Below are 23,314 nucleotides of genomic sequence, written 5' to 3'. Positions count from 1 at the left end.
TGTGTTGCTGTGTATACTCATATCTGTCCATGCATGATTGAAAGCTGTTATTTTGGGTTGGACATGGTACAGAGGCAGGATGTAATAGGTGTCAGCTTGTGACTTGCTGTCAAATAACAATCCTTCTAAAATGACACACAGCCCCTTAACGAATAAACGTGTTCTGTCATCCTTCCCTTATATGATTTGTTCATTTCTTATTTCTTCTGTCCTTACCTTTTAAAACACATCCTGACCCTCTACCAGTGTGGCAAGCAAATTTTTTTTCCATGTCAAGCAGAATTTTGTTCTCACATTCACTCTTTAATGACTACCTCTCTTACTCTCTTCTTATTAAACACCCCCCTTTTCTCTTTGTCAGTAGCCTGTCACTCTCTCTCTCACACTGCACAACATCTTTAGCTGTAACTCACAGTTAATTGCTTTAAAACACAATCTGAATGTCAGGCTCTTGTAAAGAACTTGCCTTGTTTGTGAGAGCGAGTGAGGGGGGACTGGTACAGTGTCATTCTTCAAAACAACAGTGACTGAAAGATGAAAGAAAAATTGGGGAAGGAGAGTCTTTATTTCAATAAGAGCTGCTCTGCTGTGAGCATGTGATAGTTGAATTTCAGTCCAGAATCTTTCCAACACCCTGCGGCTGCAGCTCACAGGGTCTGCAGTGTTCTGGAGGTGCTTAAGAGAAGGGAGGTATTGGCAATGAACTTGAAGCACACCATTCAAAGCAGACTAATCAAATACCACAAGTTATTTGTCATATTTATTAATGATTTAGAGAGTCCTGTGGTGCCAGCATAATTAAGATACTTTGAAAAGTGATTAATCTTACAGGAATTATTTTTAATTATTTTTAAGCATTCTAAGAGTGGAAATATATAGATTATACTGTATATATAGGGCTTTTGCTACACTTTGAACACCTGGAATATTATATATCTGAATATTTGTCAGGGTAGGTTTATTTTGCATAGGCACATACCTTAAAGGAATAATTCACCCAAAAATGAAAATTCTCTCATAATTTACTCTCCCTCATGCTATCCCAGATGTGTATGACTTTCTTCACAAATGAAGATTTTAGAAGAATATTTCAACTCTGCTGGTCCTTACTATGTGAATGGGTTCTAAAGTTTTGAGAAGTGGAGAAATTTAATGTAATTTAACTCTAGCCATAAATTGGATGTGGCCCCTTTAAGACCAGAGTTTTGCAACACCGGAGTTTTGTGACACCGGCTTTCCAGCACTCTCTGGTGTTAGTGACAGAAGAGCATACGTGGTGCATGAGAGCTCCCAGTTTTGTTCATCGGTTGAGAATTATTTGGGTAAATGTAAAATTCTACACAAAATGCTGTTAAATTGCATTAAATATGTATTCACAAGAGTCATATGTTAAAACTGAGTGTTTGTTATGGATTATTTTTGAAGGATGCATATGGATTGCATGTGTGGAGTTTGACCACGTTTTTGCACGCAAGAACTGTGTATGTAAATTTAGTATTAATCATATCTTATATCTTACAGAGACAGCTTTGACAGCTAGGTGTTTGAAATAATTTGGACTTTTTGACTCAAAACCTTATAGTTACTGAGATATAGCGTTTGTGACAACATGCCACGGTCTCCCCACTGCTATACCTAGAAGTGAGCAAATAATTATTTTAGTGTAACGTGTAGACCAAAAAATTAGCAATGACTTACAGAACAATTGTGTTTCTCTGTTTTAATCATTGCTTCCCATTAATTAACTTTCTCCCAGACATGTATTTATTTTCCATAATGCTGGGCAATGTATTTGCTATAACATCTCCAATACAAAGCATTAAAGGCATTATGGACACTAAACTGTTTCTGCTTTAATTGAAAGTTATATGTAAAAGACATTGGTTAACTAGACATGGGAATTTCTGTCTCATTTGCAGACTCTCTCTCAATTCAGTTCAATTCAGCTTTATTGGCATGACAATTGGAGTATAGTATTGCCAAAGCTTTTTAAGGTTATGTAAATACAAACTGTTTTAAATGAGATAATAATACAATAATAAATACAACAATTAGTAGTAATGGGAAAAAAAGGAACATTTAAACATTTAAATACTATGAATGATTAAATAGAATAAAAAGACATATATATATATATATATATATATATATACTGTATATATACACAAAATAGGAGGATATATACAGTACATTATGAATTAAGTGTATACAGTGAATTAGTCATGTCGAACAGTGTGAATGGCACACATATTTAGCAGCTAGTGCGGCTGTGCTGTCGTCCTCTCCAAGTATATAGGGGGTTTTCTCTGAATCACTGAGTATAAGGAATGATGGATTCAGTGTTTCAAGTTTGAGGAAAAACATTACTCTCACAGTGTGGTACTTGGGACAGATGAGAAGAAAGTGTTTCTCATCCTCTATTTGCTTTAGGTCGCAGTGTCTGCATATTCTCTGCTCTCTCAGTGTCCAGGCTTTCTTATGTCTTCCTCTCTCTATTTCTAGATCATGATCACTTAATCTGTATTTTAATCTATATTTATTATATTTAAATTGTTTAATTGATAAGTAGTTCTATTCAGGGCCGAATAACTTTGGAATTTGTTTTGGAGGTTAAATTGAGTTTTTAATGTTTTATCATGAGTATCTTTTAGGTTTTCTCATTGTCTTTAATAATGATTTTAGAGTTGTACCTGGAGTCAATCACAAGAAGGGCTTTATATTTTATTGACTCGGGATCAGACTGATGGAGGTGATGCCAGAATTGAACAGATCTCTTCTGTATTTCAATGTTTAGGGAATATAAGCCTAATTCAGTCCTGCAGCCGGTATTGGAAGTGCATCCATGTACCCCCAAAATATTCTTTCCAACTGAATTTTTTCTACTGCAGTTTTATCCCAATTTTGAACATTTAAGTCTGGTCCCCAAATTTCACATCCATATAATAACATTGCTTTAATGATTTAGTTGTATAATTTAATCCATGTTTTAATTGGTAATTTCATATGGCTGAATCGTGATTTAACTGCATAAAATGCCCTCCAATTTTAAAGTACTTTATTAGCATGATTGTGTTTACATATGATATTGCCAAAGCATTAATACACAAAACAGATAATGACAAGACAAAAAAATAAAAACAGTAACAAATAACAATAAAAATAGAATTAAAATAAGGTGCCAGGTAATGAATAAAATAAAAACTATAATAACAATATACACTATACAATATAAAATAAAAGAAGCATTTAACAAGACAGAATGTACATACATTTTTTTTTTTTTTTTTTTTAAATACGGTGAACGAAGTACATTAAGGCAGTAATTGGTTTCTGAGGGTGTGCACTTCAAAAATGAATTTTGCTGCAGCTGATGCATGATTGTCCTCCCCCAGTAACACCTGCATTTGATTGGTTTCTGCTGAACTGGAAAACTGTGGCATGAGGTTTGTCAAAGTATTTCACCTCTGTACATTTCTCACAGTGAAGGAGAAAGTGCTGTCTCTGTCTCGACCTCACAGTGTCACAGTGAGCTGGAAGCCATGTTTGTCTGTGTCTCCCTTTTTCTAAGGCCAGACTGTGATCACGGAGCCTGTATTTGATGAGATACCATCTCTGTTTTCTCTCTCTCTCTCTCTCTCTCTCTCTCTCTCTCTCTCTCAGCAGCCAAGGTCAGGGATTTTGATACATCAGAACATGTGAAATGCTTTAGTACAATAAAATGGTGTACAAATACCTAGCAAGCATACATATAGCTAATCAGCATATTCATGCATACTAAGTGTACATTTAGATTGTGAGGAAATACACCCCAACTGTGTTATTAGCAATTCTTGAGCAGAGCAACAAAATGTAATGTACTGTACTTAAAAAATAAAAATGTGATGTACACATTTGGCATCTTTTATTTCAGTATGCCATATGGTCTATGCCTGAGCTAGAATACTTAAATACTTAATTTAGTTTAGTTGCTTCTTCTGCGCACACCCTCGCAATCCCTTTATTTGTCTATCTCGCAACCACCACAGACACACATACACATAACAACATTTGTCCTTCTGTATTCAGCTCCCTCCTCAACCCTCTCTATCTGTGCACTTATATTTGTATTCAGTAAATGCCAGAACATCAGAGGGAAGAGTGAAGCCCGAGTCCTCAATAACCTTTCTTTCAGCCTATATGTCATTTTCATCAGCTCAAGGACTTCAGACTTTTTCTCCAGTGCTTCATTCATACCACTACAGCTCCACTTCTCACCATCTAAGAGTCACCATCACCATCATAAGCCTCCGACCTATCCTCCCTGATGCTTGAAACTCTGTCTCGTGAACCTCATCTTAAGATTTGTTGTACTGTGCCTCTAAGATTAATGATTTATCTGCCAAATTGCAGATAAAATGTTCTCAAAGGCAGTTACAAATCTGAAAACCACATAATGCTTCCAGCCTATTTTTATATCTCAATTGCTTACTAAAGCAAACAGCTTGGCAGAACAATATCTCTCTTGTGATTCTTTGAACCAGGCAGTTTTTTTCCCATTTCAGCCTCTAATATTCTTGCTGCTAACTGTATTTGTGCTTTGATGGTAAACAAATCTTTGGGCCTGGGTGCTTTAGAATACCCTTAACTTTCAGTTCTATAACCCTTCGTCACAAATTCTCTATCCAAACATTCCATACTTCTTCCCTGGGCCATCTCAGCCCACTTGTGTACCCTATTGTATCTGTTATTGTCAGTTCCCTTGTTCATCTGCCTGCCTCCTGTAGGCTTCATTGAGCAGCTGTATCTCTTCCTGGTACCCTCCAGTCTCCTGGTGCTGTCTCCGGCTGTTCTGCCTATGTGCTTCCACCGTATCTGGAATGTGTATGTTGATGTTGTCTGCATCCGGATTACTGGTGGGGATCAACAGCGAGTACGAGGCCGTTTCGCCCAGGTCACATGACACAAAGCGATTCTCACGGCGAGAGTAACGTAGCGAAGGTGAGCGGGCATGTGTGGATGACTGGCTAATGTTGGAGATGATCGAGACACTGTCCATGGCCTCCTCGTTGTCACAGATCTCCAAAACCTCTAGGTGGATTTTCACATTGGTGTCAGCGACTCCAGCACCTCCAACACCCCCACTGCCGGTGTTGGGCTCTTCTGCACTGGGTTCGTGACCCACTGATTTGGAACGATACACCTCGACCTTCTTTGCATTGTTGGGGGAGATCTTGAGGCCGTCACTGCTGACTTCGTAGGTGGAAAGGGACAATGTTTTTCCCGTGGGAGCATGGAGAGATACTGTGCCCTGGAAGGCACATAATGGTATGGCCAACCCAGCCGTGGATCTCTGTATTGAAACGACATGGTTTAAGAGTCAAACATTGTGACACACACCACAAAACAAATTCAACTCACTAAAACTGAAAATTTCACCCTTCCTAATAAAAATTACGTCTTAATTAAATGACCCTCATGTCATTCCAAACCTGAATGGCTTTCTTTATGCAGAATAAAAAAAAAGGAGAAAATGTAATAAATAGATCTATCTTTCATTACAATGGCAGTTCATAGAGTACATTTATGATGTTGCTTCTGTGCAGACAGAAAAAACATCCGTGCAGATGATGGACTCAAGTGTGTGGGAAAACCTAAAGATTTTTTAGAATGCATGCTGGAGTCCATTTGAATATTAATTTTTTCAAGTATGGAGCTGAAGCTTTGAGTCAAATCTTGTGTGTAAACAAGGTGGAAATACATATTGAGTCGTGAAACAATACATTCACATACCGCATATTCCACAGGCGCGAGCGCAATTGGTGAATGCGGAAATGCAATCTGAACATTTAAATGTGCTTCATGGTTAATGCCCGTACCGCGAGTGATAACAAAAACAGTCACTTATGTCTTACGTGAATGCAAACAGGTATGTGTCAAAATATCGGATCTGTGCATAAGATTTTGCAGTGTAAATACACTAATGCAGCCTTATAGATCTGCTGTCTATTATGTTAACATTAATCAAACAACAGTATTAAAAAGAAAGCCACTGACTGCTCTTTATTTATTTGTTATTATTAACCAAATATGTTCTTAGTTTACTTATATATATTATACACACACACACACACACACACACACACACACACACACACACACACACACACACACACACACACTACCATAGTTTCTACCCAATAGAAATAGGATTTGCTCAGCAAGAACAAAAGTTAGAGGGAACATTGATAGTGACTCACTTTAAAGAGCACCCAAAAGTATCATGAAAGTAGTCCATGTGACTCATGTGCCATTTTCCAAGTCTTCTGCAGGCATACGATTAGGTTTTGGTGAGAAACAGCCTGAATGTATGTTTTCTTTTTCTTTTTTTTCCTTTGAACCTCAATGCAAATGAGAAAAATGTACTGTGGCTCGTGTTCACTGAACTTAGTTTCATAAAATGTTCTTCTTTTGTGGTACATACAAATATTTGTTATACGGGTTTGGAATGGCAAATGATAATAAGATTTACATTTTTGGGCAAACCATACCTCTTAGTTTAATTTAAGTCAAATCAATCAAATCAAAGGGACAAATTACAGTTATACTGTAACTTCATTTTACTTTTCAACCACTTTTAATTTAATAACTGAAAATCCAGAAAACTAAATGGATAGAAACCAAGATCATGTTATAAATATTGGGGGGGGGGGGGGGGGATTGTGCTTGCTTGTTTTTTATTATGGGGAATCTACGCCCTTGACAGTATGTGACAACCAAGATCTGAACTGTGCATGATACATAGCAACCAATTATAATAAGATCCCCTTATTTTATCAAGTCAAGTATGCAGCTAGAAGTTTATCATTGCACACAGTGACACATTTTATTAAAGTGGTCCAGTACAGTGATGTTTAATGAGTATAAAAATCAGCCTCACAGGATGATATTTTTGTTGGACATGGAGACATACAGTTATTAAAAAAAAAACTTCCATTTCAAAAGGTCAAAAAGCTCTCAATTACACAAAGTCAATGACATTTAAAAAGCAGGCTGATAAATGTAATTCCATTTTGCCAGACATTTGCCATGAGTTAATGAGCCCTGTGCATTTCAGGCCTGTTGAGGTTAAATTAAGGCAAGGACCATAAACATCCGTGATTCCTTTGATAGATCTTTCTCTTGGCAGCAACTTGCATCAGTCACCTAACTTCTCACTACAGAGATATTGTCGAGTCTGTATTTTTGTGGTGTCATTATCATTGCAATGCCCCTTCACAATAATGTGAGACAACTGGCATGGAGCCTTTGTGTAATAGATTGAAATGCCACGCTTGACTGAGGACAGTGAATAATTCAAGCATTTTGATCTGATTTCATCTGACCATTCAACACGGCAGCCTTAGATAAGAATCTTTCTCTGTCTCTCTCTCCCTCCTTTCAATTCTTCTCTCGTTACATTAGGAAGGCTTAGGAATGAGATGTCAACAATATGATGTGTGCCTTCAGCAAGCAATGCCCAAAAGGCAGCGCATCATTCAAATGAAATATCAGAGGTCGTGCATACCATGTGACATGGGGAAAAGTATGGATGTGAGTATGCCCAATACAACAGCACAAATGAATAAGTTGGAGGCACGGGGAGATTAAGGATAGTAACTACATCATCCAACCTGCAGAGTCAAGGCAGGAAAAGCAGATGGAGAAAATGGCAAATGCAAACAAGGCCCAGGCTTTTTAAGATGTTTATGATTATGTATATGAGTGGCCTAGTTTCCCATAATTCCCCTGCGAGTTGGTCTGTGTGCAGTGAGGAATGTTTGATGCAGTCTTAAAAATGCAGATCTTCATCAACATGGATACTTGAATCTTATATCACACCTACAGAAGGGATAATGTACAGCCAGCTAGTTATCAAAGTAAAATAAACCCTGACAGGGCAATCAGGTCTTGTATCACGCTGAAGGGGTTTATTTTGTGCAACATGCTGCTTCCAAATGTTCATGTACCCTGATATCGACCCCATTCTGCCAAATTATTAACAAGCACCAGCCCCAACAGATATTTTTGCATCAATACGTATTTACCTTTTCTCGTGGCGCTGCTGATAGCGTGTTGCGCATCACCAAGACCGGGATTCTGGTTCACACATTCACATAAACAATGGTGAGCATGATTTGGATGTTGCATTTTCACTCTAAAATTAAATTTTTACTCCACTGACGGTTAGGTTTAGGACTGGGGTTAGGGAGTAGAGTTAATAAAATATGCATTCATTTACTACAAAAACAAAAAAACAAACAAACTTGCTTTTGGCACCACCATGTGAACATTTCTCCACAACAACACTTCCAGCTTCGGCCACTGGGGGTAGTTGTTCAAATTTCGGTAAGCACAGGCCGATTCCAGCTGCAGAACTTTTGACCTCCTGTTGCAGAATTCACAATGTGATCAGTCTTTTTTGTGATTTAACAGGCTGGCTGTATTTTATCCTGCTGGACATGAAAAATGTATCCATGAGTTGAAATTATTTTATTTGCTTACTTAGAGACTGCGGAGAGACAAAACATGAGCACAGCTATATAAACACAGATTTCCCAGATGAGAAGTTAAACAGTGTTGCTTTAGACAGCTGTCCTTATTCAGAAATGTTTGACCACTGAGTGTTATGACTGACCAATCAGAATTAAGTATTCTACAGAGCAGTTTAAAAAAATAAAAATAAAATGTAAAATGCCTTGCTCACAAAGAGAGTCTCTACATTTAGAGCAACCTAAACTAACAGCTATCTTACACAAATTACCTCCTAAGGCAGGAGGAACTTCCTTTGCTGTCATAAATCCTATATACCTCATAGCAAGAAGGCCTTTGCAAAAAAAAAAAAAGATAAAAACAAATTATCTTGCAATACTAAGTGGTAGAAAGGAGATACAGAACTTGTTGAGTTCAGTGTGAGTGTGCGCAGTGAGGACGTGCATATTTACAGAAATAATATGTTACAGATCTATAAACCTGTTAATTCGACATGCGAATTGTGTTATACTGCTTCTCTGTAAGCGAGCAATGAATTAAAACTATCGCTCGTTTATAATCAACAAAGCTGTCAACATTGCAAGTGTGTGACGCTTGAGCTATCTAATTTAGCCGCCTTTCATACCGTGGCGCCCAATCATACAAATACAGCACAAAGAAATGAAGAAATAGCAAAAAACAAAAACAAACAACAAACAAAACAAAATTGCCTTGTGTGCAACCACACAACCCTTACCATTATACTTGAAAACCATGAGCAAAACTATGCAAGACTAAAGGAAATGCGACCCAGGATACATTAAATACAGGTCACATTTTTACTATGGTGGGTCGCCACTTGATTTGCAATGTAAAATCTGGGTCCCGAAGCAAAACCAGTTGAGAACCACTGACTTAAATTATGGTCTGTTAATCATATAAAGTGATCATATGCCTTCAGAAAAAATTGTAAATGATGCATGAGTCACATGGACTGCTTTTATGACACACTTGAGTACTTTATTATGCCGTAAAGTGAGTGTCTATGTACTACTATTATGTTAAATTCAGCCAGTGGGACAATGGGACACAATATATCTTGAACCTCATGTGACCCCAATTCCTCATGCACATACATTGTGTTTTGTCTTCGCTATACGCTATGCATAATTTAATTTGATTTAAACCGACTGATCTCTGTTCAGGACACTCTAGGCTGTCATTAAAGGGTTAGTTCACCCAAAAATGAAAATTCTCTCATCATTTACTCACCCTCATGCCATCCTGATGTGTATGTCTTTTCTTCAGCAGAACACATTTGAAGAAAAACTTGAAAAATATACTTTGCTCAGTAGGTCCTTAAAATGCAAGTGGATGGTGATCAGACCTTTGAAGCTCCAAAAAAAAAATCACAGACAGTCAGCATAAACGTCATCGATACGACTCCAGTGGAAACATTAAAGTCTCCTAATGCGATGCGATCGCTTTTGGTGAGAAAAAGATCAATATTTAAGGACTTTTTAACCATAAATCACTGCTTCTGGTCAGCTGCAGTATGCACGTGTGATGTAATTGTGTTGCCGTGTTCGTGTGAGAACTGACACGTGCAACACACCCGGAAGAACAGCGCTGTTTACAACAGAGTACGAGGAACGCTGTACATAAGCTTCGTTGGTTTTGGTTTAGATCTGGGCCTACTGAGGTGAGATATTTTTCTATTTTTCTTCAAATGTGTGAAGCCCTAACCCCAACCCTTCTGGGTGAACTATCCCTTTAATGGGTCAAACTTTCGACGCACGGAGTCATGTGACAAAACAGCATGGCGCCGATCTCAGTGGAGTGTGTCGTTGGGAGAAACACCAACAAAGCTACATCTAGTAAGAAACCTCATCAAATTTTTACATTGAAACCTGTTTGTATCAAAATACAAAAGCAACATCTCTATTTTCATCTGATATGCTAATTTAAACATTTCAGGGATTTTTTGCGAAAAGAACACTGTTAAACACGATGAACTCCGACAAGGACTATGGGACTAAATTACCTTAGAAATCTTATATTGCGTATTCATATATATTCCTATATGTGCATTACCACATTGAGAATCAATTGGTGCATTCAAAAGCTGGAAAATGTTGATTTTAGAGGCTGTATTCAGAGTTAGGATGAAAATAAGGTGCCTTTCAAACAGATCTGAGACCAGTGCAGCCAGACAACACACTGTAGGTTAAGTCATCCATTAATAAGGGAGCCATAGAGCATCCTATAGCTTTCCTATGCAGCCAAGTGCATTCACTCCTAACATCTGGTTTCTGATTGGTAAACTACTTCATCACTGGCTATCACTTGTTTGTTTGAAAGTGCACAGAGAGAACATTGATATTTTGTTGTCAAAGTAGAAAAAAAAAAAAAAAAAAAAAAGTCAAATCAACTCAAATAATTTTTATTTTGGTAACACTTTACAATAAGGTTCCATTTGTTAACATTAGTTAACATGAACTAACAATGAACAATACTTTTACAGCATTTATTAACCTTAGTTCATGTTAATTTCAACATCTACTAATACATCTTTAAAATCAAAAGTTGTATTTGTATAAGTTTATGCACTATGTACTATCAATAACTAACAAGGAACAATTGTATTTTTATTAACTAACATTAACAAGTATTAAATGCTGTAAAATTATATTGTAAATTGTTTGTTCACGATACCTAATTCATTAACTAATGTTAACGAATAGAACCTTATTGTAAAGTGTTACCTTTGTTTGTGTTGTTTTTTATTTGTGCTTTTCCCAATACACATTGTTCCAAAGCAGCTTTACAGAAAATAAGCTGTAATGTAAGTAACGTCTTAAAAACATGAATAACCAACACTCCTGGAAACATAAATAATTTGATTTAAAAAAGCTGACTTTCTGTTTCTTGGTATTATTTAAAATTTCACAACTTAGACCCACTATCCCCTTATGAGGACATGCATTTTTTAGGAAAACTATTTGCTCTTCAGTTTTTTTATTTTATTTTATTTTATTTTTTGCATGTTTATTAGGTGCTACTACTAACAAATCAAAAAGAGAAATGAAAAATGCACACAGCAGGTGTGCTCGGGTCCCAGGAGGTTTAAGGTACAACAGCTAAAAACAAAATACCCTGTTTAAGGGTCAGAGAAAGGATAAAAAATTGTCATGTAAAAGTAAAGAAGCATGCTACTACAAACAGCTAACAGCTGTTTTTACAGAAATACAATATTTCTGTAAAAGCACTGATAATCAAATTTAAAGCAGTTGATGCAATTATAGCCTAGAATTGTGAATCTTAAAATGGCTTTCCAGGTAGTCATTATTAATTCCAATGACAAAACAAGACAAAGCCAATTAGTTGTGTAATCATTTTCATCCTCTACTGCAGGGAATGTGGGAGCACTCTTAATCAAATTAAAGTTCACTGGCTGGAGGTAAGAGCTATGAGCAGGTTTGATTAGGAAAATTACATTAATCAGAGATAAATACATTCAATAGAGGGTGAATACCCAATGCAGAGATAGACTCTGGTGGGCCTGCCAATTTCCAGCCCAAGTCTCTGTTTGAAATTGAGTTTGGGGAGAGGAGGAGTAAGGTCATCTTACTGAGGTAAGAAGGTCATATGGGTTTGGAAGGACAAACCCAGTAAATAATAACAGGATTCTTCTGCCCTTCTCTCCGCTGGTATGACGACTTCAGTATACATGGATGTAATTTTGTATAAGCATAGACATGATTGCTTGTTTATATTGAGTAAAAAAGTCAATGGTCATGAAGGATGAAAAAATGCATTTGTACTGGAAAAATAAACTTAAATAAGAGAGTGTGTGCTATGTGCCTGCAGTGTTAAAACAGTGATCAAACTAGTATAAGTGGAGAGGGAGAGTCAGATCAATGCTAGTACTCAGATTCCACTATCCGTGTTCTATAAACCTTGAATCCATAGACCTACAATAGAAGTACCTTCAGGTCTTAAATGAAATGTCCCTCTTTATTTGCATTTAAAATAAAATTGACCCATACCCAATAATGAAACTGTGTGCTGAATGTGTCTGAATGGAGAGACCATGCCTAAACAAGCCAGCAAAGCAATTCTCAGCAAAACAGCATTCAATCATGTCAATGTGTCTGACTAAGAGCCTCTGTCTGTCTCTAGAGTGCATTGTGCTCCTTATTCAATACAGTCAAAATAAAAATATATGTAAAAGGCTTGTTTGTTTGTTGTTATAAATATAATGTACATAATAATTTGTCCATTTGGAAGGATTATTTTAAACATTTACACTATTTTAATGTAAATGTAATTTTGAATGCCTTAATTATGTGGCCATACACTCTTCCGTAGAATCTTTTCACTTCCAGCAAAATGTGAGCTATTGTCCAACAATTATTAAATGTTGGCTTAATTTTGTCTGTTAGCTTTATTATTAGCCATTCCAAACACTAAATAAATCAGGACTTAAAAATGTATCTGTTTCTCACTCACACCTCTCATATTGCTTCAGAAGATATAGATTTAACCACTGGAGCCTTATGGATTACTTTTATTCTGCCTGTATGTCCCATTTGGACCTTCAAAGTTCTGGTCACCATTCACTTGCATTGTGAGGACTAACCGAGCTTATTTTAAAAATCTTAGTTTGTGTAATGCAGAAGAAATATCCCTTCAATATGATGTGCTGTCTATGATAGCAAATATAATGGGATTTTGGCATGAAACACTGTCTTTTACACATCTGACATTTAACTGTAAGTAATTACCATACAAATTACATTAACAATTAACTGTAACTGGGTCAATGACAAATAAGGATGTGAGAGATGAAAAGGAAAAATTTTTAAAATCTAGTTTGATGGCATGTGCAAAGTTCTTAGAAATGTACTATTAGTATTCGTGTTGGTTTCAAACAATTTCGAAAAACGTTATACCATCAAATGCTTTGATTTAATAACTCAAATATCAGGTGGTACAACTTTTTTTTTTACAAACATCAACTTTTGAATCATGAATATGATTATGTTTTCTTAGGGTTATACCATTTAACAACCTGAACCTGCCATAAAAAGGTCAAATTATGTCATATTGTAAAGAGCAGGGCCGCATTAACGCACGGGCTTAAATGGGCTGAAGCCCCGGGTCCCACGGCTGCAAGGGGGTCCCCAACTCGGCCACGCTATTCTCCCCAGTCAACGTTTGTGGGAGCATGCGCAATGCATGCAGCGGGAGACACAAATGGAAACACGGAGACAGTGTGCAACAACGATAGCCGACCATGTAGCACATGTTCACAGAGTAACAACGTTACCTGTCTGACGACTGGCAGAGCCCAGCAGAAGGTAAGCCCCAGGGCCCCGCGGTACCTTAAGGCAGCCCTGGTAAAGAGAGTGACCTTGACCTATGGTCAAAAGGTCCTTTCTGTGATATCACTTTCTGTTTAATAGTTTCCTCATCACATGAAAACAAGATCACTTCCTGCATGTTGGTGAGTTGTCAGACACAAGTTTTTTTTTAAATATTAACCTTTTCATGAGTAAGTTCTCAATTCCCCTGCAGTGACCCCCAGAGTGAGTTATTTCTCAGCGTGACACTACACAGCCGGTAGAGAGGGGCAGAGTGTAGACGAGTATTTGTGACAAACGCTGACGTAAACAGATGTGGCTGCATGCATCGGATGATCATGCTCATAGATGTGTTGACTGAGTATATGAGTTATAAACTGTTATCGTGGTGCTTTGTGATAGTTTGGCTAGTTTCAGAAAACAAACGTATCATATGCTTGAAAAGACTGTTTGACTGCATTGAAAATGAATAATAAAAGACTGCTAAAAATTATTACGATTTTTTTGTTTTTGTTCATTATGACCATGACATGTTTTACTTTATGGGCCAAAACAATTTACAAATTTATTTTAATTCAGAAATGTAAAACTTGTTCTTAATAGAAGATGTGCATTCAAGTCATTGCATTGCATTGCCTTTGGTTAAAAATGAACAAAATGCCAATACTGATTGAATACATAAAAAAACAGCGTTCAAAATAATGTCCTTACCCTGATTCACTACGGTAAGCCTAAAAAAACTATTTGTATTTTGAGTTGTCGGGTCGGATTTGGTGCGAAATCGCAGGCATATGTTGTTCATCCTTGTGTCATTACGTAATGTCCGTAAACACAGAAAAGACGTATCAGCTGTTACATGTTCTTGCTGGGGAAACAACTGTTCAGTTCAGTCAGTCGCTGTCACACAGTTCAGGACGGAATCGCTGGCTGCAGTCTGGATGGATGTTTATCTGTTAACTGTGTGGCGAAGTTCTTTACTTGCTATAATGCTTGGATTTATTGTCTGGTAGGGTTGTTGAAATTATTCAAACATTACATGCGTGTTAACCGATCGTGATGTATCTACATTGTCCGGTGATGTTACTGTAACATGTGTACTAATACTCATGACTTCTGTGTATTTTGTAACATTGCTGTAGTTTCCAGGCTCCCTATATGTGTGTGCCGCTGTTTTCTAAAAAAAAAAAAATGTTGCCCCAGTCACAGAAATGCACAAGCTATCACTTATTGTCCTTTTAGCAGATTGTCTGTTTACAAGTCTGTTTTCAAGCCACTATAGGTAGACTACGAGTACTATACAGTAAGTTATTACAAGATAGTTCTACACGAAATGTACGGTATAATCATCTCAAGTTGCTTAAAATCTACCAATTTCATAGCACAGAAATGTATACATTAATTTGTTTAGTGAGCAACCATCTATCTATTATAACTTTACTGCCAAATAAATTATTAATTAAATGTATTATTGTAAATTTTATATTGCATATTTCTGTCTATTATTTTCAAGTTTAATAAAATGTATTTCATCCCCATCATTATTAAATCCTCGATTTAATTTTTGAGCTTACAGTGTGATTGAGTGCAGTGCATAGACGTTTGTAGTATTACAGTTTTACTTGCATTATCAACTGAGGATGTACAATATAATATAAAACAAAGTCTTCCATTGAACTCATATCAGCCATATCACGAGTTTTCCCTCTTAAATTGATGTGTACTACAATACAAACATTAATAGTATATAAAACACTTGAATAATCATATTAAAATACAATGGTAACTGGTGGTGGTTGAGGAGAGTCTGTTCTCTATGTAAAAGCTCTTTGAGTGTAGTGTCAGAAAAGCACTATAAATGTAAAATTAATTTATTCAAAATATGTATATAGGAGTGTTGTTTATCTTTATCAAAGTAAGTAATATTTTGGTTTTAAATGTTTAATAGAATAAAATAATATCAACATGAAAATAGAATAAATGACTCTGGCTCTAAATATCTTCCAGTCATGATCACAGACAGGTGATGTCCAGATAAGCGCACATATTGAGATCCATCCGTCTAAGAGCAGTGCCAAAACACAACTCACGTAAAGTGTTCTTCTGCAAATTGCTTGCAATTTTAAGTTTCAACCACAGATGTCACTAGAGAGCACAAAGTTCCTTACTACAGCTTTAAATTGAGTAATAGATCTGGACACAAATTACGAATGTCACACCGTTGACCCAATTAAGCTGATCCACAAAATAATTACACATTAAGAAACTGTAATTCATTAGAATTACATATTGCTTAAGTAAATACACGACAACTTAAACACTGTAATGCAAAGTGAGCTAAAGTTTTCTTTAAACAAACCCCGCCCCTTAATTTTGTTTGTTGGTTCAAAGCTTGAATGTCATCCTACCTGTCTCGGAGTCCTTTCTGATTTACTCCTGCACCACTCCCAGTCCGTCAGCTCGATCTTACGACACTCCTCGTGGGACAGCCTCCTCTCCGGACCGTCGAATACAGACGAGTTGTCATGGTTAAGGTCTTCATGACCGCAGGCTGAGACCTGAGGAGAGACGCTGCATGGTCCATCCCGTTCAGCAGAGCTCTGAGGCGGGCCATCCGATCTCTCCACCAGCAGTAGCTCGCTGTGGAGGGAGCTGTCCTCCGCTGCTGTGGTGCTGACCTTACCGATCCGACCGCTGTCCCGCACGGCCACCCTGCTCTCTGAGAAGTCGCAGCTGTATAAACTGTTAAACGAGGGTTTCTCGATGGAAGGCGACTTGGCGTGGGAGATCTTATAAATGCCATGGCCTGGCTGGAAGGAGAAGCTGAATTCAAATTTCCTTTTCTTTGCTGTAAAGAAGAAAAAGAAAAAGAGCACAATACATTATCATATATAGGCTAAATAAGTTTAAAAATCAAACAAAAAAGCAAAACAGTTACAACATATTTGTATTTTTTCACTGCAAGACCTTTTTAGATGTCACTGTGCCCTTTAAGTTGAGGAATTGAGGGCATGTGTGTGCAGGCCTACAAATAAAAGATTGGGAAAACCTTACTGTAATACCAACCGTCAGAGAGCTCTGATCCTAAACCTCGGCGGCAGTTGATGAAGCAGCCGCACGGCAAATGGACCCAGCGCTCCGAAAGCATGAACACCGGGGTGACCGCCGCGGAGAGCAAGGTCAGGAAAAAACAGAGAGTCTCCAAGGATGAGCTGTGCATGTGAACAACGTGACTCACCAAGATCTGGGTCTGCAAGGGCAACATATACAAGTGAGAATGAAAGGTAAATCACTATGAATCACCAATCATTCCAAGATGCTTAACACATGATAAGGATAAAAAGAAAGAAACACATTAAAGGAAACATAGGTTGTATTGATAGGTTAGCCTATACAATGCCTTAAGGCAGTGGTTCCCAACCCTGTTCCTGGAGGCCCCCCATCACTGCACATTTTATATATCTCCCTTTTCTGACACACACACAATTCAGGTCTTGGGAGTCTCCACTAATGAGCTGACGAGCTGAATCAGGTGTGTTTGATTAGGGAGATATCCAAAATGTGTAGTGTTGAGGGGCCTCAAGGAACAGGGTTGGGAAGCACTGCCTTAAGGCATCCCCTGACTCACACAAACAATATACATCATGAATTCAGTTCAAAAAGAAATTTTAGGTGTATTGCACTTTTGATCGATATGATTAAAACACTTAAATAAAAAGGAACATTGCTTCGAACATGAAACGCTCTCACCATCATTGGCATCCACAAAACCATTCGAGCCATGGCCAGAATCATGGAGAAGCGTTTCTGAGAGAAAAACATCCGGGAATGCAGTGCACTCTGCGCGCCATCCTTCTGAAAATGACCGGTTGCCGGTGAATATGAGAGGGAATATGCCTCCGTTTTGTTCTTGAAACTGTCTGTGTTCGAGTTGAATTCATTGTAGGCTCCCAAACTTTTCTCCAAGCTATCCCGTGACAGAGAGGGGATCTCACACAGCGGCGCCGAGCCGGCAATTTCAAAATAGCTTGGGTAAAACGTTTTCAGAGCCTCCGTGGAGCACATGAGCTGATACATGAGAGGAACCGAACACACTACCAGCCCGCAGAAACACAGTGAGTAAACAGCGAAGAGAAGCAGCACGTAAAAGCTATCGTTCTCCGGGAGACAGCCGAGAGACGCGGGGGCGAAGCGACCCCAACCGCACACGGGCAGGATGCTGACCACAAGACTGACCGTCCACACCGCGAGCACCGCCACAAACACCCCGAGAGGCCGGTTAGAGGTCTGATACACTCCAAAGCGCTTTGTCACGTAAAAAGTGTAGGCGACCATGAGGCAGGCTTTCATATTGCTCGACAACCCTTGGAAAACATAGAGGAGTCCGGATAAGGTGCACATTACGCCCGACCGGTTCGCTTCTCCGCTCCTCCATTGCAGGATCATGAAGAGCGTGAGTGGCACGACGCTGATCAAGTCGTCTATGGACAGAGAAGCCACTATAAGACACAGGGAAGACTTACTCCTCATCCTGAGCAGCGACATAAGCGAGTACAAACCTCCTATGCAAGTGACAGTGGCAATGGCAAAGGATAAGCCAAAGAGAATCTGCCAGTTGTCCTCAACCTGGTCCACATCCCCGTATTGGTTGGTTTTGTTAGGCAAAGGTGAGGCATGAGTCGCCGACATTTTAAGTTAGTCTAACTTTTCACTCGTCTCATACCCCCAATGAGCATATTCAGTGATCGGATCGAGCGCGTGAAGTTTCGTCCAGCGACCGCGCGCCACGAAGTGTATGCAGTTGCCCAGTGCGCGGCATGTTATCCACTGGTCTTCATGCACTTGTGTTCAACAAATTTAGAGCATAAAAGAGCCAAGGAAGGCGCATTTTCCATTTTAACTGCTACCCTCACATTATGATTTCCTCTGCGGGAATGTGTAGACGAATGTATCGCGCGGTAGATAACTACAAATTCAGTGTGTCTCGCGCAGTAGATTGCTTCAGTATGAACGAGCTCTCACACTGAAGCTGCTAGTAGAGGGGTGGAGCCACCTTCCTTTTCTCATCTGTCACTGCTGGGTGAGGAAGGTGCGCTTTGTCGAAAAGACTAACACTGTACATCACAGTGTCCTTGTATAACATATTGCATGTTACTATAATTAATACAGCATTGTTTAATGTGTAAACATATAGCCTAATTAAGTAAGGTACATCATGGTTCCTTTTGAGATATACTTTACTGTACAGTACATTACAATGTTCATGTTACTGTGTATTTACATCAGCACTTCAAAATGTACTGTAAAAAGTTAAAATCAGAAGCCTGATCTTAAATATTACTTTAATTGCTTGCTGAAAACAAATAGCCTAAAAATAATGCTTCATGTGGAAACATCTAAATTGGCTGCTAAGAGTCAAAAATATTATCTGAATCAACTTGACTACATTAGGTTACACCAACTAATCTAATTTAAAAGGTTAGATCAAACAGAAATAGCTCCATAAGGTTGTGATTGCATCCAGGTTACCACTTTTTACAGTGCACTGTAAAAAGTGGTAACTGCAATTGTTACCTTAAAGGAAAAGTTCACCCAAAAATGAAAATTCTCTCGTCATACTCACCTTAATGCCACGCCAGATGTGTATGACTTTCTTTCTTCCGCTGAACACAAAGAAAGATTTTTAGAAAATATCTCAACTCTATCGGTCTATTCAATGCAAATGAATTGTGACTAGAACTTGGAAGCTCCAAAAAGCACATAAAGGCAGCATAAAAGTAATCCATACAACTCCAGCGTTTAGATCCACGTCTTCAGGAGCAAAATGATATAGGTGTGGGTGAAAAAACTGATCAATATTAAGTCATCTTTTACTATAAATATCCACTTTAATCAGCCCTCCTAAGTGCATTCTTCTCTCCGAAGAGTTCTTCTTCTTTTGTTTTTGGTAATTCGCTTTCTTCATGCATATTGCCACCTACTGGGCAGGGAGAAGAATTTATAGGAAAAAAGGACTTAAATATTGATCTGTTTCTCACCCACACATATCATATCACTTCAGAAGACATGGAATAAAACACTGGAGTCAAATGGATTAATTTTATGCTGACTTTATGTGCTTTTTGGAGCTTCAAAGTTTTGGCCACCATTCACTTGCATTGAATGGACCAACAAAGTTGAGATATTTTCTAAAAAACAATGTAAATGATAAATGATGAGAGAATTTTCATCTTTGGGTGAAATGTTCCTTTAAGGAGCTATTTCTACCTGGTCTAACCCTTAACATTTGTTTTGTTGGTTTAGCCTAATGTCTAATGCCAGACTAATTCAGAGATGTTACTGTAAATATATTTTTGACTTGAATAAAACCAGTTAATTAGGATGTTACCATGTAAAACAATTTTTTTTTTGGTCAACATTTACATTTTAACCTGAAAAAAATGTGCTTTGAGTACGTACCAGAGGTGGGTAGTAACACGCTACATTTACTCTGGTACATTTACTTGAGTAACTTTTTGGAAAAAAAATTACTTTTAGAGTAGGGTTAAAAGTGGGTACTTTTTACTCTCACTCAAGTAAATTTCTAATGAAATTTTTGTACATATTCAAGACGAGTAAATGCCTTTTGTTCTGCTGATCACGCTATTGACAACTGGAGCGTGAACAGACAGCATTTCTGTGCATTCTCAGCGAGGTGCACACGTGAGAGATGTGCGGGCACGAGGCGATCGTATGGCGAAGAGAGTGTTCCACGACTGGGGTTGGTGCCCTACGAATGCCGCATACTCTGCATTTATGGAGTGGCGGTACTGCTGTACAGAACTAATTATCTAAATTTGTTCAACTCTGAAAACTGTAACTACACTGAACTAACAACTAAAAGCTATGAAATAGCGAAAGTAGGCATTAAAAAACATGATCTTGCTTTGGTTTATATTTCCCTGTGGGACATTGTTCACATTTTCACTGTAATAATTACTAGAAATGTTTCCAAACCTTTCTTCTTATTGACAAATTCATCCAGATCTGACAAAAGCCCTTATAGGGATAGTTCACCCAAAATTGAAACTTTCTTATCATTTACTCACACTCATGCCATCCCAGATGTGTATGACTTTCTTTCTTTTACAGAACACAAATGAAGATCTTTAGAAGAATGTCTTAGCTCTTTTGGTCCATACAATGCAAGTGAATGGGTGCCAACATTATAAAGCTGAAAGAAAAAATTACATAAGTCAGCATAAAAGTAATCCATAAGACTCCAGTGGTTAAATCCATATCTTCAGAAGCGATGTGATATGAGAACGTGTGGATGAGAAACAGATCACTTTCACATTCTTCTTCTTGTGTTTTTGGTGATTCGCATTCTTCTCTGCATATCGCCCCCTGCTGGGCTTGGAGAAAAACTTCTAGCAAAAAATGACAAATATTGATCTGTTTCTCACCCACGCCTATCATATCACTTCTGAAGATATGGATTTAACAACTGGAGTCGTATGGATTACTTTTATGGTGCCTGCATTTGCTTTTTGGAGCATAAAAATGTTGGCACCCACTCACTTGTATTGTACTGACCTACAGAGCTGAAATATTCCTCTAAAAATTTTAATTTGTGTTCTGCAGAAGAAAGGAAGTCATACACATCTGGGATGGCATTAGGTTAAGTAAATGATGAGAGAATTTTCATTTTGGGGTGAACTATCCCTTTAAAGTGATAACTAAGCCATAATTTAATATTCTGTCATCATTTCCCAACCCTTATGTTGTTCCAGATCCGTTTGATCTTCTGTATTCTGTGGAACCTAAAAGATGTTAGACCGATTGTTAGGGACTGACAGTCTCGGTCACCATTCACTATCAAAATATAAAGAAAAAAACACATTCACTTAAAGTAAATGGTGACCAAGGCTAACATTCTGTCTAAAATCTCCTTATTGTGTTGCATGGAAGAAAGAAAGTCATACAGGTTTGGAACAACATGATAGTGAATCATGACAGAATTTCCATTAATAATAATAATAATAATAATTCTGTAATACATGTTAAATGTGTATTATATAATAGAATGTAGGGAGTTTACGTCCATTATGTCATTTGTGAAAGTAGCGAGTTACTCACTACATGAGTACTTTTTTAATTGGATACTTTCTTACTCTTACTCAAGTAATTATTTATGTTAGCACTTTTACTTGAGTAATTTTTTTTTTAAAGTAATTGTACTTTTACTTGAGTACAGTTTCTGGCTACTCTTCCCACATCTGGTACGTACAAATGTGTTTTGTAGTGTCACTGAAAAAAGTGGTAACCTGCAATTATTAGATCTAACCGATCAAATCTAACCGATAAAAAACACTTACATTTGTGTAACCTAATTTGTAAGGTTGATTTAGTCAGATTACGGTAAATACAATTTTTGACTTGAATAAAACCAGATAATTTAGATGTTATCACATGAAGCACATCTTTTAGTTACCAGATAAAATCATGTTTTACAGTATATGGAGAAATGAAAGTATGCACAATGCAGCAAACTGTCCTTATATATCCTTTTTAACTCTAAAAGTGCCATCAGATGACCTTGGTCTGATAATTCACTGTGCTTCTTCATTTCTGTGATGGTCCAGGAATTCAAGACAAACAAATCAGACAATATTAGCAGCAATATTTCCTTAAGACTATAAGATGCACTAACATTTGTCAAAATGCCTTTTATTAAGCCATATTAAGTGAGTAGAACACAGATATCTTAAACTCAACTCCAGTCAGCCTTCATCTTTAACATACTGCAAAAGAAACCCTCCACTTGCACTAATCCTTGAAGCAAACCATTTTAATCTTTTCTAAATTAGTTTAAGGGGGCAGTGAGAGTGCATAACAAAATGCCTTCTTCACTAAAGCTGTTTTTAGCCACTGTATGTTTTGTTCTGCCATGTCATCCGTGAGTAAGTAATACAATAACTGCAGCTAATGTTTGGATGAGCATCACTATGTAATGTGTTTAAAGAGTCAATCTCATGACCTCTACAGGCAGACCACAGACACAGCTGGAAGAAGGGGCAGCATTGATCAGTGGCTCTGGTAAGAAAGCTTACACACACTGACTAGATTGATTTGCAAATTACTCTGCATGAGATGGTTCCTGGTTGTGATTGTCATTAATCTTGGAAAAAGAATGTTTCTTTTTTTAAATGGTCAATATATATAGCCTATTTCATTGTACACAATGAGAGAGTAAGTGAGAATGTACACTGAAAAAGGTGAACTTCAAAATGTGCTTCATGTGCTAACATCTATATTAACTAGTTTAATTCAAGTCAAAAATATTATTTCATATGTCTGAATCAACCTGAAATCATTGGGTTAAACCAACAGCTTTTAAGGGCTAGGTCAGGTAGAAATAGCCTCTTGGTAACAATTGCAGGTTACCACTTTTTGCAGTGTAAGGAAAAGAGAGATTCAACTAA

At 37.6% G+C, this 23,314-nt stretch overlaps 1 protein-coding gene across 1 annotated transcript; it reads right to left on the bottom strand.

The window, feature by feature from the left end:
- Positions 1-1,984: 1,984 nt before the first annotated feature.
- LOC127417014 (probable G-protein coupled receptor 149) lies at positions 1,985-18,681 on the bottom strand. The gene is made up of 4 exons (XM_051656687.1): positions 17,601-18,681; positions 16,917-17,100; positions 16,259-16,698; positions 1,985-5,329 (listed from the first exon to the last, which is right to left on the bottom strand). The coding sequence occupies exons 1-4, from the start codon at positions 18,537-18,539 to the stop codon at positions 4,730-4,732; spliced, it is 2,163 nt and encodes a 720-aa protein (XP_051512647.1). The 5' UTR covers positions 18,540-18,681; the 3' UTR covers positions 1,985-4,729.
- Between the last annotated feature and the right edge of the window lie 4,633 nt (positions 18,682-23,314).

This window comes from Myxocyprinus asiaticus, chromosome 26 (genome assembly GCF_019703515.2).
Source record: "Myxocyprinus asiaticus isolate MX2 ecotype Aquarium Trade chromosome 26, UBuf_Myxa_2, whole genome shotgun sequence".
NCBI lineage: Eukaryota > Metazoa > Chordata > Actinopteri > Cypriniformes > Catostomidae > Myxocyprinus > Myxocyprinus asiaticus.
This window is presented reverse-complemented; position numbering and strand designations above follow the sequence as displayed.